This window comes from Micromonas pusilla (assembly GCF_000151265.4).
Source record: "Micromonas pusilla CCMP1545 genomic scaffold MICPUCscaffold_5, whole genome shotgun sequence".
NCBI classification, from domain to species: Eukaryota; Viridiplantae; Chlorophyta; class Mamiellophyceae; order Mamiellales; family Mamiellaceae; genus Micromonas; species Micromonas pusilla.
The window spans coordinates 935456-951107 of record NW_003315886.1 but is presented as its reverse complement, the minus strand read 5'-3'; the positions used below and the strand labels follow the sequence as shown (position 1 = coordinate 951107).

At 57.9% G+C, this 15652-nt stretch overlaps 8 protein-coding genes across 8 annotated transcripts; 5 read left to right on the top strand and 3 right to left on the bottom strand.

Moving 5' to 3' along the window:
• Positions 1-273: 273 nt before the first annotated feature.
• On the top strand, positions 274-795 carry MICPUCDRAFT_17157 (uncharacterized protein; the record flags this gene model as incomplete). The annotated part of the gene is made up of 1 exon (XM_003058863.1): positions 274-795. A coding segment is annotated over one exon (522 nt), but the record flags the coding sequence as incomplete, so codon positions are not given.
• Positions 796-830: 35 nt separating this feature from the next.
• Positions 831-2159, bottom strand: MICPUCDRAFT_58175 (intracellular chloride channel family; the record flags this gene model as incomplete). The annotated part of the gene is made up of 1 exon (XM_003058496.1): positions 831-2159. One exon carries the CDS (start codon positions 2157-2159, stop codon positions 831-833), a length of 1329 nt encoding a protein of 442 aa, XP_003058542.1.
• A 231-nt stretch (positions 2160-2390) lies between these two features.
• MICPUCDRAFT_33575 (uncharacterized protein) lies at positions 2391-3982 on the bottom strand. The gene is made up of 2 exons (XM_003058495.1): positions 3866-3982; positions 2391-3779 (listed from the first exon to the last, which is right to left on the bottom strand). Exon 2 carries the CDS (start codon positions 3771-3773, stop codon positions 2448-2450), a length of 1326 nt encoding a protein of 441 aa, XP_003058541.1. The 5' UTR covers positions 3774-3779; positions 3866-3982; the 3' UTR covers positions 2391-2447.
• Positions 3983-4099: 117 nt separating this feature from the next.
• Positions 4100-5327, top strand: MICPUCDRAFT_39845 (uncharacterized protein; the record flags this gene model as incomplete). The annotated part of the gene is made up of 3 exons (XM_003058862.1): positions 4100-4132; positions 4254-4642; positions 5270-5327. The coding sequence occupies 3 exons, from the start codon at positions 4100-4102 to the stop codon at positions 5325-5327; spliced, it is 480 nt and encodes a 159-aa protein (XP_003058908.1).
• Positions 5328-5685: 358 nt separating this feature from the next.
• Positions 5686-7531, top strand: MICPUCDRAFT_26927 (uncharacterized protein). The gene is made up of 2 exons (XM_003058861.1): positions 5686-5940; positions 6072-7531. Exons 1-2 carry the CDS (start codon positions 5713-5715, stop codon positions 7488-7490), a joined length of 1647 nt encoding a protein of 548 aa, XP_003058907.1. The 5' UTR covers positions 5686-5712; the 3' UTR covers positions 7491-7531.
• Positions 7532-7685: 154 nt separating this feature from the next.
• On the top strand, positions 7686-11048 carry MICPUCDRAFT_58170 (uncharacterized protein). Its single transcript, XM_003058860.1, has 6 exons — positions 7686-8009; positions 8109-9325; positions 9390-9594; positions 9674-9790; positions 9884-9944; positions 10003-11048. The coding sequence occupies exons 1-6, from the start codon at positions 7737-7739 to the stop codon at positions 10326-10328; spliced, it is 2199 nt and encodes a 732-aa protein (XP_003058906.1). The 5' UTR covers positions 7686-7736; the 3' UTR covers positions 10329-11048.
• Positions 11049-11519: 471 nt separating this feature from the next.
• MICPUCDRAFT_68245 (uncharacterized protein) lies at positions 11520-13383 on the bottom strand (the record flags this gene model as incomplete). The annotated part of the gene is made up of 2 exons (XM_003058494.1): positions 13291-13383; positions 11520-13178 (listed from the first exon to the last, which is right to left on the bottom strand). A coding segment is annotated over exon 2 (1507 nt), but the record flags the coding sequence as incomplete, so codon positions are not given.
• A 391-nt stretch (positions 13384-13774) lies between these two features.
• On the top strand, positions 13775-15220 carry MICPUCDRAFT_58167 (cytosine deaminase/metal dependent hydrolase; the record flags this gene model as incomplete). The annotated part of the gene is made up of 1 exon (XM_003058859.1): positions 13775-15220. The coding sequence occupies one exon, from the start codon at positions 13775-13777 to the stop codon at positions 15218-15220; it is 1446 nt and encodes a 481-aa protein (XP_003058905.1).
• Between the last annotated feature and the right edge of the window lie 432 nt (positions 15221-15652).

Sequence of the window (15652 nt, the reverse complement as noted above, 5' to 3'; positions counted from 1 at the left end):
CGGCGGCGGCGCGCTTCGAACGTCTGAGGTTGCGTGAAATTAGCGCACGAGTTTTGAGGCCGCTCGCGCTCGTTTTCGTTCGCGCGTGCACTCCGCTTGGCGCGGTGAAAGCGCCATGCAGCGAGGACCAACCCCTAGTATCATCGACCGCCCCTTTCCCAAGGTCCGCACCTTGTCGAACCCCTGAGTCGCACGCCGCGTGATGAGCGCTGCACGACCACCCGGACCCGATCTGACGCGTCCGCGCCCGTCACCCGTCTTCGCGTCGTCTTGCAGGGGAGAACCGAAGTGAGCCTGAGCGCGTTCGCGTTCCTGTTCTCGGAGATCGTGCAGTATCATCGCACTCGAGCGAGCAGCGTAGCGGAGCTGGAGAACAAGCTCTCGGAGGCGGGGCAGGGCGTGGGGTCGAGGATGCTCGAGGTGCTCGCGTGCAGGGACAAGAGCAATCGACGAGAGAACCGACTGCAAGGGATCTTACAGTTCATCAACACGAACGTGTGGAGGAGTCTGTTCGGGAAGAGCGCGGACTCGCTGGAGATTTACAACGACGACGAGTACGTCATCAGCGATCGCGATCTTCTCGTGAACCGGTTCATAAGCGTCCCGAAGGACTTCGGGGATCTGAACTGCGGCGCGTTCGTCGCGGGAATAGTGAAAGGCGTCTTAGCAGACGCCGGGTTTGAAGCGGAGGTGAGCGCGTACTACGCCCCGGTCGAGGGCGAGGCGAGGCCGCGCACGAACATCCTCATGAAGTTCACGAGCGAAGTCTTAGAGCGAGAAGCGCGGCTCGGTTGATTATTAGGCTATAGCAAACTCGAGAGCGTTGTAGATCACACGGCGTCCATCACGTAGTTCAGATGCGCTCGAAGCTGCATCGCAGCGGGATAGGACATGTCCCGAGGCACACCGATTCTGTCGCGCAAATACGCGAGACACTTCGCCACGTCCGCGCCGTCCTGGCTCGTTTTCCCTCCCGACGGCTCCGCGGTGCCGTCCAGTAACAGCGAAGCCGTCACCCGCAACAGCTCGTCGACTTTGCTCTCGTAGTTTAAGTTTGGCACCGCGTACGGATCCGCCAACGGCGCGCCGAACTGCTTCGCGCCCTTCTCCCCCTTCCCCCTGCACGCGAACTTTGTGATCGCCTTCGCGTTCGCCGTGAGCATGTACGCGGCCTCGTGCCTCGCGGCTTCGTCGGAAGCGTTCATCGAGTCCGGCGTCGGCTCGAGGTCGTTCGCGGACAAGTTCACCGGGAGGACCCACGTCGTGTCGCCGTCGATCGCTCTCTGCGCGTCCTCGACCTCCTTACCGGAGTCGGAATAACCCGGTCCGTACTGCGGTGGTATGTCCATCACGTGCGTGTAGTAATCGCTCTTGCACGCTTTGTACGACGGCCTCTCCTCGAACGCGAGAAACCATTTTTCGATATTTGCCCACCTCTCCTGTCCTCTGAGGTTCATCCCTTTCCAGTACAAGCACGAAGCGTTCATCCGCTCGATGTGTGAGACGTACTGAAGGTCCACGATCGACGGCGTGTCGCCGCCCAGGAACCACGGACCGTCCATCTCCCCGAGCGCGGCGTCGACTTTATCGAAAGTCTCCTCGAACGTTTTCCTTCCGCCGCCGCCGAACGGGCCGGGCATCGAAGGTCGGAACACGAGCCCACACCAGTCCGAGAAGAGCTGACGCTCCAGGCGCAGGAGCGTGTTCGCGCGTTCAAACTGGCCCTCCGGAAGCATCGGGATGTCCGGGAACTCCCTCTCGAGAACTTGCATGATCACGAGCGACTCCGTCATCATCTCGCCGTCGAGCTCGATGACGGGGAGCAGCCCTGACGGGACCTTCTTCAGGAACCAGTCCGGCTTGTCGCCGTAGCTTCGCATGTTGATCCGCTCGATTCTGCACGGGATCTTCTTCTCCTCGATCATCATCCACACCTTCTGGCAGTAGGGGCACCATCCCGCGTGGTCGCGATAGAACGTCAATCGGACGTCCTCCTCTTTCGCGCCGAACAAACGCAGCTTCGCTTTGACGTGCGCCGGGCCCTCGCCTTTCGCGCGGAGTTCTTCCTCCGCGGCGATCTTCATGCCCGTCTCCGTGCCCGCGGCCGCGGACTTGAGCTCGTCCCAGCTCGGCGCGGCCGGCAGCGTCGCGGTCGCCATCGCGATCGTTCTCGAGACGCGGAGACGTCGGAGCGTCGTCGTGGCACGCCCACCAGCGCTTGCGTGGCTTCGTCGTCCGAGGACGTTGGTCGAGACCGGACGGGCGAGTGACGAGGACGTGCAGAGCATCAGCCTCGTGCTGCGCTCGGTCGTGGGGAGCGGGCGCGCGCGCTTCTCTGACGGACGTCGCGAAGGGAAGGTCGTGGTGTTGAAGGATAAGAACGAAGAAGATGCGTGACGTGGACGTAAATTTTCGCGCACACATCTAAGCAAGTCTACGGTAGCCCGTCATCCGAACTTCGTGATGAGCCTCGAGAGGATCTTCGCCGCATCCTTCATGTCGTTCAGGGAGCAGTACTCATTATCCGCGTGGTACGTCGACATCAGCCCGAACCCGATAAGCTGAATGTCGAAACCTTCCTGTTGCATCTCGTGCACGAGCGGAAGCGACCCGGTCAACGAGTACGGCTCTGCCTTCCCTTTCACCTCGTTGATGGCGTCGCACATCAGCTTGAACGCGGGGCTCTCCAGGTCACACGCGATCCCGGTGAGAAGATGATCCCCCCACTCGAGCGATAATCTTCCTACGATAGGCTCGGCGCCCTCCGGGTTGATGACATACTTACTACACGGCCCGCGCGTCGGCAACGCCTCGATGTCTTTGTTCATCGCCGCGACCTCGTCCTCGATGCACTGCTTTAATTTCGCGACTTCGTAGAACGGCGTGAGGCGAACGTCTCCGCTGATCGTCGCCTCCGGTGGGATCTGGTTCAATCCCCCAGGCGCGCACTTGATCTGCGTCGGTTTCATCGTCGAGGGCGTGATGAACTTGTAATCGCGTTCCTTCTGGCACGCAGGGAAGGTTTCGTAAAATTTCGCTTGAAGGCGCGCGCACGCCTCCATGCCGAGCTCGATGCCGTTGATCCCCTTGTGCGGCAGACCGGAATGGAACCGATGCCCGGTCGCGGTGAGGTGCCACGTGATCGCACCCGCCGTGCCTATGCAAGGCTGGCTGTCCGCGCAGTCAACCCACACGACGGGACCGGGCTTGCAGTGGTCGAGCTTCCCCTCCGCGACGAGCCCGTCGACGCCGATGCCCGGACCGGACGCCTCCTCGCTCGCGATGAACACGCACGTCAGCGACGTCTTCAGTTTTGGTTTCAACTCCGCGATCTGCGAGAAGAGCGTCGTCATGAGCGCGACGTGCCCGAGGCAGTCCGTGGTTCCTCGCCCGGAGAGCTTATCCCCGTCCACGGTGAGCGAGAACGGGTCGACGTCCCACGCGTCCGGGTTCGCGGGGACGACGTCGAGGTGGCTGCCGACGAAGCTCAGGACGTCCTCCGCGGTACCCGTGCCCGGGTACTTGATGATGAGATTGCCTCTTCCCTCGGCGTACGTCACGTGGTCGATCTCGAGCGGTCCGCCGTTCTCCACGCGGTGCGGCGCGAGGACGTCCAGGACGTGCTTGATGGCGAGGTCCTCCTGAGGGACGTACGCGGTCCCCACGCCGGTGTTCTGAAGCTTCTCGACCTCGCCGATGAGCTTACGAAGGAGGCCGACGAATCTTTCCTCGTTCAGCTCCAGGCTTTCAAGCGCAGCGGTCGCGTCGCCCATGACAGCCTGCGAAAAGGGACCGGCGGAGGCGAGAGAGCTCAGCGATGAGGTTTTAGGGATCTCGCGCGCGGTTCGATGGAAGGTGTGCCTACCGATGTTCCGTTCGTGCGAGGTCTGATGCGCGAGACGGCCACGGAGCGATGACGGCGAGCACCGAGGGAGTGCCGATGAGTGGTTGGGGTGACGTTGAAGCGCGGTCGGCTGCTCAGCATCTCACGCTTGTGGAGTGGACGCGACGCCGAAACACGCTTTTGTGACCGCCGGAGGCGCGGAAAGCAAACAAAAGTTCACAGCGCGAGGCGAGACGGCAGCGTGACCGGCGCGCCATGGCGAGTTCAAAGCCTGAGTGGCTGAAAGAGGTGCGTCCCGTGATGATCTCTGCCGTCTCGTCAGACGAGCTCGTCCGCGACTCGCCACGACGACGTCGGCCTCACGTGTCCTTCCCTTCCTTTCCTCGTCCATCTGCTCCAACCAACGCAGGCGTCGCAGGCGGAGACCGAGCGAAGGTTACAGTTCTACAAACGCCAAGACAAGCCGTGCTTCTTCAATGGCCAAGGAAACCCGGACCAGGCGAAGTACAGGGAGGGCTCGAACAGGAGGATGTACACGCGCGAGGAGCGGGAGGACGACGCGAAGAAAGCGTTCGCGGAGGGCGATCTGGAGAAAGCGCTCACGTCCTTCGTCCGAGCCGCGGAGCTCTGCATCTTACGACGCGCGAGCGAGCCCGATGAAGAAGACAAAGACGGGAATGACGACGACGACGCGCGCGAGCCCGCGAAAGAGCGAGAGGCGCGCCCGCTCGTGATGTTCGCGAGCGGCTTGCACACGTTGTTCGGGAACATAGCCGCGGTGCTCACGAAACTCGGGAGGTTCGAAGAAGCCGTCGCCGCGGCAGACCACGCGATCTTCCTCAACCCTGAGTGGGCGAAGGGTTACTTCCGCAAGGGCGCGGCCTTGTTCGCGCTGGAGAAGTCTCACGAAGCTGTGGTCGCGTACGACGCCGGGTTGAAAGTAGAGCCAGACAACAAGGACCTGAAACAAGGGCGAGAACTCGCGGCGAAAAACGCAGCAAACGACGAGGCGAAAGCGAAAGAAGCTTCGAAGGATTCGAAACCGGAGCGCGAGACGAAGGACACGGTGGCGGGGGAACATTCGGAGTCGGAAAAGTACGCGAACGAGCTCGAAGACTTCTTAGACGGCGTCGCTCCCTCGCTGGCGAGGTTGCACGCGAAGCGGAAAAGAGAAGAAGAAGAAGCGATCGAACAAATCTTCACGGATGCGAAAGAGCTGAGCAAGACGATGTCGGGGGGGAACAAGAACCCCAAGGGCGACCGGTGGGAGGATTTCTTCTGTGAACAGCGCGTTCGCTGATGTTTAGAAGGGCTACTTTAGATTACTGGTACTACTCGACCTGGGCGCGTCACCGTCGTCGTCGGCGGCGGCGGCGTCGCACTTCATCAAGTCTTTTGCTTCTTCGACCCTGCTTTGCCCTTCAGGATCATGTCCACGTTATCCTCCTCCACCTCCACGTCTTCGTTGTCATCGAACGCGTGAACCTCGGTCGCATTCACCGCGTCGCCCTTCAGCTTCATGTACTCGCTGAGGTGTTCCATGCATTGTTGCCTGAAGCCGACGAGGGATTCGGACACCGTGCCCGTGATCTCGGTTGATACCTGCGATAAGAGTAGAGAGAGTCGTCAGGTCGTCATCGAACGACGAAGAGCACAGCGCGCGAATCAACGCACCGTTTGCGGTTCGTCCCCGTCGAACGTGAACGTGCCGACGACGCTTCGTGGCGAGGCCATCTTGGCGCTTAGATTTTGCGGCGCTTTCTGTTTTCGACGGCGCGAAAAAAGTGCACTCGTGAAAAGGGCTTTGTCCCGCTCGTCCTCCCTGACTTACACGCGCGCGTCGTCGTTGGAGCATACACTCAAGCGTCATGGAACTCGCTCCTCACCCTGTGATTCCTCAGAAGAAGCCCGTCCTCGTGTGCATCCTGGACGGATGGGGCGAAAACCCCGTGACGGATCAGTACAACGCGTGTCACGTCGCGAAATCCCCGACGATCGACGCGCTCGCCGCGAAGGGCCCCGGGTACTACCGCTCCGTCCTCGCTCACGGCCCCGCCGTCGGTCTCCCCACTGATGGTGACATGGGAAACAGCGAGGTACGCTTCAGCGGCGCGATATCCCTCGTCTTCATCACTCGGACCGATCGCGCACGCTCTCGGAGCCTCCGACGGTAATTATTCCTCCGAAACCCCGCTCACGAACTTTTCGTCCGATTCTTCGATCGCAGGTCGGCCACAACGCCCTCGGCGCGGGAAAGATCATCGCCCAGGGCGCGTCTCTCGTCGACATCGCGCTCGAAACGAAGAGCGTGTACTCCGGCGCCGGTTGGGCGCACGTCAAGCCCGCTTTCGCGGACAACACGCTCCACGTCATCACGCTCCTCTCCTCCGGCGGCGTGCACTCGAGGTACGACCAGGTCCTGAAGCTCTGCCAAGGCGCGGTCGCGGACGGATGCAAGAAGCTCAGGCTGCACGTCCTCACCGACGGTCGCGACGTCCCGGACAACAGCTGCCACGAGTACATGCGCGTCCTCGTCGAAGACCTCGCGAAGCTCGAGGGATGCGACGCCAAGGTCGCGTCCGGCGGCGGACGCATGAAGGTCACGATGGATCGATACGAAGCGGACTGGGCGATGGTCGAGCGCGGGTGGAAGGCGCACGTCCTCGGGGACGCGCCGCACAAGTTCACGGACCCGATCGAAGCGCTGAACAAACTGAAGGAAGGCGGCGACAGCGACCAGTACGTCGAACCGTTCGTCATCACCGACGCGGACGGCAAGCCCGTGGGCACCGTGGAGGACGACGACGCCGTCGTCATCGCGAACTTCCGCGCCGACCGCGTCGTGGAAATCTCCAAGGCGTTCGAGTACCCGGACTTTAACAGCTTCGACCGCGTTCGATATCCGAAAGTTCGATTCGCCGGACTCATGCAGTACGATGGCGACCTTAAACTCCCCGCGAACTACCTCGTACCCCCGCCCCTCATCGAGAGGACGTCCGGGGAGGTGCTCGCCGCGAACGGTCTGAGAACGTTCGCGTGCTCGGAGACGCAAAAATTCGGGCACGTCACGTTCTTCTGGAACGGCAACCGCTCCGGGTACTTCAAGGAAGACCTCGAGACGTACGTCGAGATTCCGTCCGATAACGTTCCTTTCAACCAGGCGCCGTTGATGAAAGCGCGCGAGATTTGCGCCGCGGGCAAGGAGGCGCTGAGGAGCAAAAAGTACGACGTCGTTCGCGTGAACTTCGCGAACCCGGACATGGTCGGGCACACGGGCGACCTCGCCGCGACGATTGCGGCGTGCGAAGAGTGCGACGCGTGCGTGAAGGAGCTTCTCGACGTCGTGGATGAGCTCGGCGGCATGTTCTTGCTCACCGCGGACCACGGAAACGCGGACGACATGGTGCAAAGGAACAAGAAGAACGAGTGCCTCTTCGAAGCGGACGGAACCACTCCTTTGCCGCTCACGTCGCACACGCTCGCGCCGGTTCCGGTCGCGATCGGAGGCCCCGCGCTCCCGGCGAACATCAAGTTCCGGGACGACCTTCCGAAAGCCGGCCTCGCGAACGTCACCGCAACGTACATCAACCTCATGGGATACGAAGCGCCCGCGGAGATGGAGCCGTCGCTCTTGGCCGCGTTCTAGGAAAGAATGCATGTAAAAATTTAACTCAAGAATAAACCGTCAAAATCACCGTACACGTAGCCCAAAATCCCTCTCATCATCAGCACAGAAATCCGCCACCGCCTGCTTCGCCGCTCAGAAAAATTCAGCGAAAAGGTCGAAGAAATCAAACAAACACGGCACTTTTTTGCAGGTCCAACCCCCCCCGCGACCCCTCCACTCCCGTGCGAGTGAGACGGTCTAGCTCGCGGGAAGTCGCCGTCCACGATGGACACGACTCCCCCAAAGGATCACGGACTCCCCCCCAAAGGTTCGCAGTCGTGGCTGAGGGACATCTCGGGGAAGGGCAACCCATTGTTGCGGACGAGCTCGAGCAGCACACTCCCCGTTTTCTTCGACCGCGAAGGGCGCGTGGGTCCGACCGCGCTCTGGCTGAAGGAACCTCACGTCTTAGCGGCTCTGTCGTCGGATGGGAACGTGGAGGAGGCGAAAGAGGCCGAACTCGCACGAGCCGCTCAGGCTGCGCTAGAAATCGCCCAGGTACGAGGCGAGAGGTCGCGAAAGATTATTCCTCGTTTTCTCATTGCGTCGTCGTTCAGTCCACACGTCTGAAATACCCTCTCACATTCCGCTTCACAGGCTGCGTCTAGAGAGCTCCTGAACGACCTTCACAATGTCACGAGGTCGCTCGGTTTTTGGGATACCAAGCTCCACGACACCTCCCGGGGGTTGTGGTGGTTCATGCTCCTGCGAACAGGGCCTTCACACTTTTTCGGGGAGGTGTTGAAGTGGGGACGCGACATCGTTTCGGTGTGCACGTCGACGTTCAGCGGCTCGAAGACAGGGAAGTTGGACCCTATACGTACTCAAAAGCGGAAAACGTCCTCGCCGATATTTCAAATCGACGCGAAAGTACGGGCGTTGTCCGCGATGCAATTCGGCCTCGCGACTGCTGTCGGCGAAGTTCACCGAAACGCCGGTGTCGTCGCCGCGGCATGGGGGACGAGCGCGGAGAAGTTCGACAACGAGTCCCTCCGTTCGATGCTGAGCGACTCACTCCACGACTTACTCGGCTCACTAGAAGGAGTGAGCGCGTCGAAAGCCACCCTGCCAAGTGGTGCGAGCCAAGATGCGTTGCACGAAGCACACTCGGGAAAAGTGCCGCAGAGTCCTTTGAGCAAAGCGGTGAACACGGAGTTCACGGCCAGGAAATCGGCGAGGAAACAGCACGACGAGTACCGGACCCCTTCCCCAGTCTTCATGAAAACTCCCGAGGCGAGCTCGGCGAGCGGCTCCCTAGCAGAGGAAGGTTTTGCCGACGTTTGGAGACTCGTGAACTTGCTGAAGGACGAAGGGACGAAAGCTTCTTTGAGCGCCAAAAAGATTTTGGCTGCACATAAAATGCCGGAAAAGTGGCAACGTCGATGGGTCTTGTACGGAGCATTAGCCTCGGCAGTGGGTGAGTTTCATTGGTACTTTTTATTCCTGTCGATCGAATTTTTCCTTTCATTCAACGCAGACGCGACTAACCGTCATTTCTTCACAGGCACGCTTTCGTTATACACTATACGACACAGCAGACTGTGCGGCTCGAGCGACTTGGATCAGTTATTGCAAAGAATGTGGTCTGGTTTGCTCCGGTTTTGGCGCACTCACGCAGAAACTCCTTGGAGGTCGGGCATGAAATCGTTTATCTGCAGCACAACTCGAACGTCGCGATTCTTTGACACAAAAAATTTAATTATTAACCACGCAAATTATGAAATTAAAACGACCCTCGCGCAAGGGAAATACGATCCGAATTCTCTCGAACTTTCGAGCAAAGTACCGACACGGTCGGGCTCCAGCAGTTGGAGGTAAAATTTGCCATAAATTCGAGTTTAATTTGCGATTTCAGTCGACGGTATAACTTTTGCAGAGTTCTAAAGCTTCGCTTGACCGAATGCTTAACCAGTACACGATCCAGGCGACAAAACCGGGTTATAGCGCGGCGCTTTATCGTGCGTATAGAGCAGTCGGTGGCGGAACGACACCTGAAGGAACGACGGACAAGCCCGATCCTTTCGCTCTCGTAACCGCGCGTGTTGAAGAAGAACTCAAGGCTCCACTTCAGAATATACTCGGGGTGAGAAACCAGATTTATGCCGCGTAAAATTCTATCGTTCCCTTCAACTTACGCCGTCGTCGTCGATAAAACGTCACAGGGAGATTTGATGCAACTGCTCCTAATCCAAACTCAAGTCATGAAGGTGGACATGGAAAGCGCTTTGATGCAAATGGACCAAATTATGAGGGCGAACAGGTTGAACTTTTCAATAATGGTTGGCTGATTCTACTTCCTATTTTTCTTCGAACCTGAGTCTTCGCGCGGTGTTTTATTTGAAGAATCTCGTTTGAATGGAACTTACCACGAGGCCGGTATGCCGGCGGTGCTAGCCGCCTTCTCTGCGATTTCTTTGACAGGAACTTCTGTTGGTAAGCGAAGCACTGGTTCGTGATTTCAAGAAAGCAACTGAGAAATTATTATTCGCAGGAACTCGTTGGCAAAGGCGCAGAAAACAAAACAGAGAAGATATGCGTTTGCTTCTGGGTGAAGCCGAACGTGCTCTCGAAGAGTTAAGATACAGTCGGAATCAAAGCTTCGCGAGTGGGATGCTGCTTTATGCGTTAAACACGCTATTCCAAAGCGTTCAAGCGCACAGAAAGTATTTTTCTCCAGCTGAATGGCGAGCTGTGAGAGTGGATATAATGACTTTGTCTGACAACGAAGTTCCCGTGGAATCAAAATTAACCGTGGTGTCTCGAATTGCGCGCATGAAAGCGTTCGTGCCTGAACCTCACCGGGTACCTGCGATTTAAATAGTGCTAGGATTTAATTCAACTATTTCATTCTTTACTATTTGCTATTTCGACGCCCTGTTTTCGATTGACACGCCGTGAGAACCTGCTTTTTGCACTGTTCCTCGGGAAAGTAATCGAATAGTTTCTCCACCTCGAGCTGCAAACCTATCGCGCTTAACACGCCGACTAATTTTAGCACGGCGTTCAAGAGAATATCCTTCGCTTTCTCCCTGGACTTCTTCTCCAGAGCTTCCGTTTCCAATGCCGTCACTTGTAAGAGCGCTGCGTGTAAACTTTTGAGATTTTGGAATACGCCTGCGACCGTGGCGACGTTTGCCTCGGTTTCGACATTGAAAGCGAGCTTCTCGTTTCCAGCGACAGCTGCGGTGGCGAGTTGCCGTGAGAACACCTCCAGTTCTCGGTCACTGTTGGTTGAAGCTCGAGATTTGGAACCAGAAATATGGGTCAGTAAAACGCGCGAAAGGAAATCTACCACCGATGAATTCACCCAGAGAACCTCTGCAGTCGTGTTCTCCGAATTCCCAGAATTTTCAGAGCGCGAAATCAAAAGCAAACTTTTGGGCAAAAGTTCTCTCTGCACCACTCCAAACTCTTTCATCGTGCAAGTTGGGAGTGCCAAAGAAGAAGCCATCAGAAGTGCAGCGCGAAGCAGAGATGGTGATTCCGCGTTCTCAATCGTTTCGATTCTGCCTGCGAGCACCTCACTTCCAAGTATTCCCTCCGTTACTCCGGTTGTCCTCTCACCTCGCAGCAAGTCCACCAAGTCCACCGTGCTAACGGCACGCATGGCACAGAGCCGCATGAGGTCAGCTAAAGCTAAAGCGAATGATGTGACACCAGTGGGAGAACCAAATCCCATGTCTTGAAACTTTGGAGCCGTAGGAGGGGTACGCTTGGGAAGCGGATGAAGGTTTCGAGCCGGACCCATCACACGCTCCATCACAATTCGCGTATGCCAAGTAAGTCGAACGGCGGCAGTCGCATCCGCGACGGCAAGAGAATGCAGCAGCGATGTAAATTCAGGATCATCTGAGTTCTTAAGACGCCTGCGTATGCTTATTTCTAACGCTCTGACGCAACTTCGTAGCAAACTCGCGGCGAGATCACGAGTCCTCTCCGGCGCACCTCGACAGGACGAAGACCCGCTGCATCCTGTTAAATCTGTTGGGGAAGATCCTATGCTATCCGCACCCCTTGAGTCAACGTATGAACCTAAAGAGAGGAGAACAGCCCCAGGAAACGTACTTTCAAGCAACTTGAGTCCACTCGACGAGAGCGGGGGATCGACATCCGTAGCACCGCTCGCGTCGTCTCCAACAAGGAGTGCACGAAGAATCTGCAAAGCACACATTTCGCCCTCTGAACCGCTTGCTCCGACTTCTCCTTCATCGATATTACTCGACGGCGATGTACTACCTCCGGCGACCAAAATTGGAAACAAAACCATCAGCAACGTTTCACGAGGATCAAGAATCGAACGTCGAGGGGCCAAGAAACGATGCCCGAAAAAACCCAGGCTCTCCTCTTCCTTCGCGTGTTCGCCGAACAACGCCACCGTTAGATTTTTGATCCCCGCGAGTTGATTGAAACCCCTGAGCTCTAACGGCGAATTACGAAGCACTCGTACAAGAACTTCTAAGATGAAAGGTGCATGAGTTGGTTCAAGTTTGAGCATCGCGAGACCCGGCAGCGCAGTAAACGCGGATACCAAAAACGGAGCTTGAGAAGAGTGCACTGCGGCAGTGTGCACGAGCCGACTTAAGGTCATCTCTGGCTCCCTTAGCAGTGGACTCAGCAAGTCGATCGCCAGCGCTAGCCCATCATCGCTTCGATGTTCAGTCTTCTCAGACCGACCTCCGTCTCGCCGTGTCGTGATTCTGTTCAATATTGCGATCAACTCTTGCTCGACTTTCAAGTGTTTCTCACGAGATACATCCGACCGGGATATAGCTCGCCTGGCGGAGTGAAACGCATTCGAGCTCAAAAGCATAGAGGCCGTGAGACGACCTTCTCCACCATATTCTCGAACTATTCGCTTGATACTCTCCACCGCGGAGGAGATTCTGTCACCGGTGGCAAACTCGTTTAGGAGGAGCCACTCGTTCACAACTGCAAAGCACCGTCCACAAGGCGACGCCGCTTCTCCTTCGTCGGACTCAGCGGCGACTTTCAGAGGACGAGGACTCATCGGTTTACTTTCTTCTACGGTATTCTCGTCGAGCTTCTTAGATCCTTCGCTCTCGTGAATGAATTCAATATCATACCCCTGGAGTTCAGCGTCGAGGTACTTCGACACGTGCGGTGGGACATCGTCGCGTAGCTTCGCTCGCAGGTTCTGTTCAAGTCCAGACTTTTTCACCAGCAAGACGAACAAACCCGTGGGAAGTTTCCACTTGCTCGTCGCGAGGAATGGATCACGAGGCGCAACGATGGGCGTGGACGCGACCCATGCGAAGAAAAGCGCACTGAACACGAGAGAACGCGCGTCGCGTAAACCTCCTCGCGCGGCATCGATCGCGTCCTTGACCGCAGCGTGCAGTGCGTCTCCAATTTCCCCGTTTCCGTCGTCGTCGCTGGATGGGAGGTAGCGGTTCAGGTATTCAAACACCGGAGCGAGACGTTTCTCGACATTCGCGGCCTCGACGTCGACGTGTATACGGCCGCTCGCCCGAGCTGTCGGTGGCGTCGTCACCATCTCGTTGTTTTTTTTCCACTACCCGACAGCCTGATGAACGAAGGAGCACCGCTTTATTCCGTCTTTTTCTTACGACGAACCATCCATCGCCATATCTTCCTTGGGATGATGTACAGAAACAAGATCGCGGAGAGGACGAGCAAGACGAAGTCCTGAGGAAGATGAGACGGTTGGGGAACGCGGAGACGTAAACAAACCTAAAATGCAGTTGTCGCGACGGTGGTCGTGGTGTGTCAGGACCGGCAAAGAGCGAGAGAGGCGCACCGTTTGCGTGAGCGCGTACACGGAGCCGGGTGGTAAGCTCTCAGCCATGCTCTATCTACCTACCTTCCAGCGAGTGGGGTATCCCGCGTGGATACCCAAGCCCCGACGCTCGCGCGCGTGTGAAGCTGTTTGGTTTTTTCTTTGTTTTTTTGCAGAAGAGGTGCCCATCGAAAATTGCGTATCGGAGCAGTTAACTCGCCGATAGACCGTCAAGAATGAATTTCTTTGATTCTTCTCGCTTTTTCTCGATTTTTCACCTTCATCGCCTCGGCGCGAGCGCGAGCTCATCGAACTCAACATTCCTTTCTTTTCGGGACCGCGTCAGCACGCGACCCGTCATTTTCCGACGCGCTTTGCGCGCGGGGATAACGTCCCCGGGGCGTCGTGTGGTCGACGAACCGCGTAAATAAGGCCCGGGGCGATACACCATCAGTATCACGACTGCGTCGAAGGCCACTCATCGCGCTAAAACGTCGTGCTGGGGATGTCCATCCCATCCGCGCCGTGGTCGTCGTGGCTACCGAACGTTCCGTCGGGATCCGACTTCGTCCTTCGCAACGCGCACGTCCCCGCGTGCTGCGTGCACGGCGCGGGAGACCTCGCGATAGATCACGACGGTCTGAGCTTCGTGGACATTGAGATCCGCACTGGTAAAGTCTCGTCCGTGACCCCGGCTTCGAGCTCATCGTCGATCTCGTCGAGCACCCTTCCCCAGGTCGACGTCGACGGCGGGATGGTGTTCCCCACGTTCGTTGACCTGCACACGCACATCGACAAAGGACACACGTGCGAGAGGAGCAGGAACCAGTCAGGCTCGCTCGCCGGAGCGGACGACTCGTGCGCGAAGGATGAGCGACACTGGACGAAGGAGGACGTGTACACGCGCATGGAGTTTAGCTTGAAGTGCGCGTACGCGCACGGGACGTCGGCGATTCGCACGCATCTCATGAGCAACGCGACGCAAGGGGCGCTGGTGTGGCCGGTGTTCAAAGAGTTAAGGGAGAAGTGGAAGGGACGGATAGAACTGCAAGGGGTCGCCTTGACGATTTTACGATTCTTCCGCGACGAGACCGAGGCCGCGAAGCTGGCGGACTTGGTGAAAAAAAACGGCGGCATCCTCGGCGCGGCGGTGTCGTGCACGGATCGCGGCGGATACGCGGACGACGTGTACACGACGTGTTTGGATGACATGGACGCGCTCCTGGACACGGTCTTTCGGCTCGCGAAGGAACGTGACCTCGATCTCGACTTTCACGTGGACGAGAACGGGAACGAGGCGTCGAAGGGTTTGCTTCACATCGCGCGAGCGTCCGCTAGGAACGCGTTCACCGGACGAGTCGTGTGCGGGCACTGTTGTTCCCTCGCCGCGCAATCCCCGGGGGAGCTGCACAAGATATGCCTGGAGGCGAAAAAGGCGAACATTACCGTCGTCTCGCTCCCGATCGTGAACCAGTGGCTGCAGAACCGAGACGTTCGCGGAATTTCAACCCCGACTCGACGAGGCGTGACGACGATGAAGGAGCTCGACGACGCCGGCGTCTCCGTGTGCCTCGCGAGCGACAACACGCGGGATCAGTTTTACGGGTACGGCGACCTGGACATGCTCGAAATCTTCGGCCAGGGGTGCAAAATCGGGCACTTAGATAGACCTATATCGCACTGGCCGCTCTCTGTGACTTCGAGGCCGGCGAACGTGATGGGTTTGGGCGACGCGCACGGCCGCGTCGTCGTCGGCGGCGTCGCGAACTTGGTCGTTTTTCGCGGGAGGCGGTACAGCGAAATACTCTCGCGGCCGCAGCACGATCGGCTAGTGCTCAGGGACGGGCGGCCGTTGCCGTGCGGAGTACCGGATTATAGAGAACTAGACGATATGTGCGCGAACGGGATGGTAGGTAGCGGCGGCGTGAAGCGAGGGCGCGGTGGCGCGTGAGCAGGGTTGAGAAGAGGGAAAAAGGAGCGAGAAAGATTCAAAAGGCCGACTGCCCCGTGGCAGGCACCCACTCTCGGCACAGTCGGCAACGAGCCGAGAGTACAGTACGTGTACGCACTTTAAAAATATCTCAACTATTTGCTCATACAAGAGTAAACTACCATACTCGATTTTTAACCGGTGATTTTTTGAATGTCGCGCCGGAAAACGGCGGCTCGCTTTTTTGTTTGTTTGAACTCGCTCCGTGGCGCGGCGCAGAACACCGTCGCGCGCGTCGTCTCACGGCAGTCGCTGCGACTCAACCGCGCGTTTACGTGTGTGTTAACGGAGGGACTTTTCTCGCGGCACCTGATCAGCGCCTATACCCTCGCGCACGCGGAGGGTTTTTTCATCACCCAGCGCAAAAAGCGATCGGCTTGACCATCCGAGGCG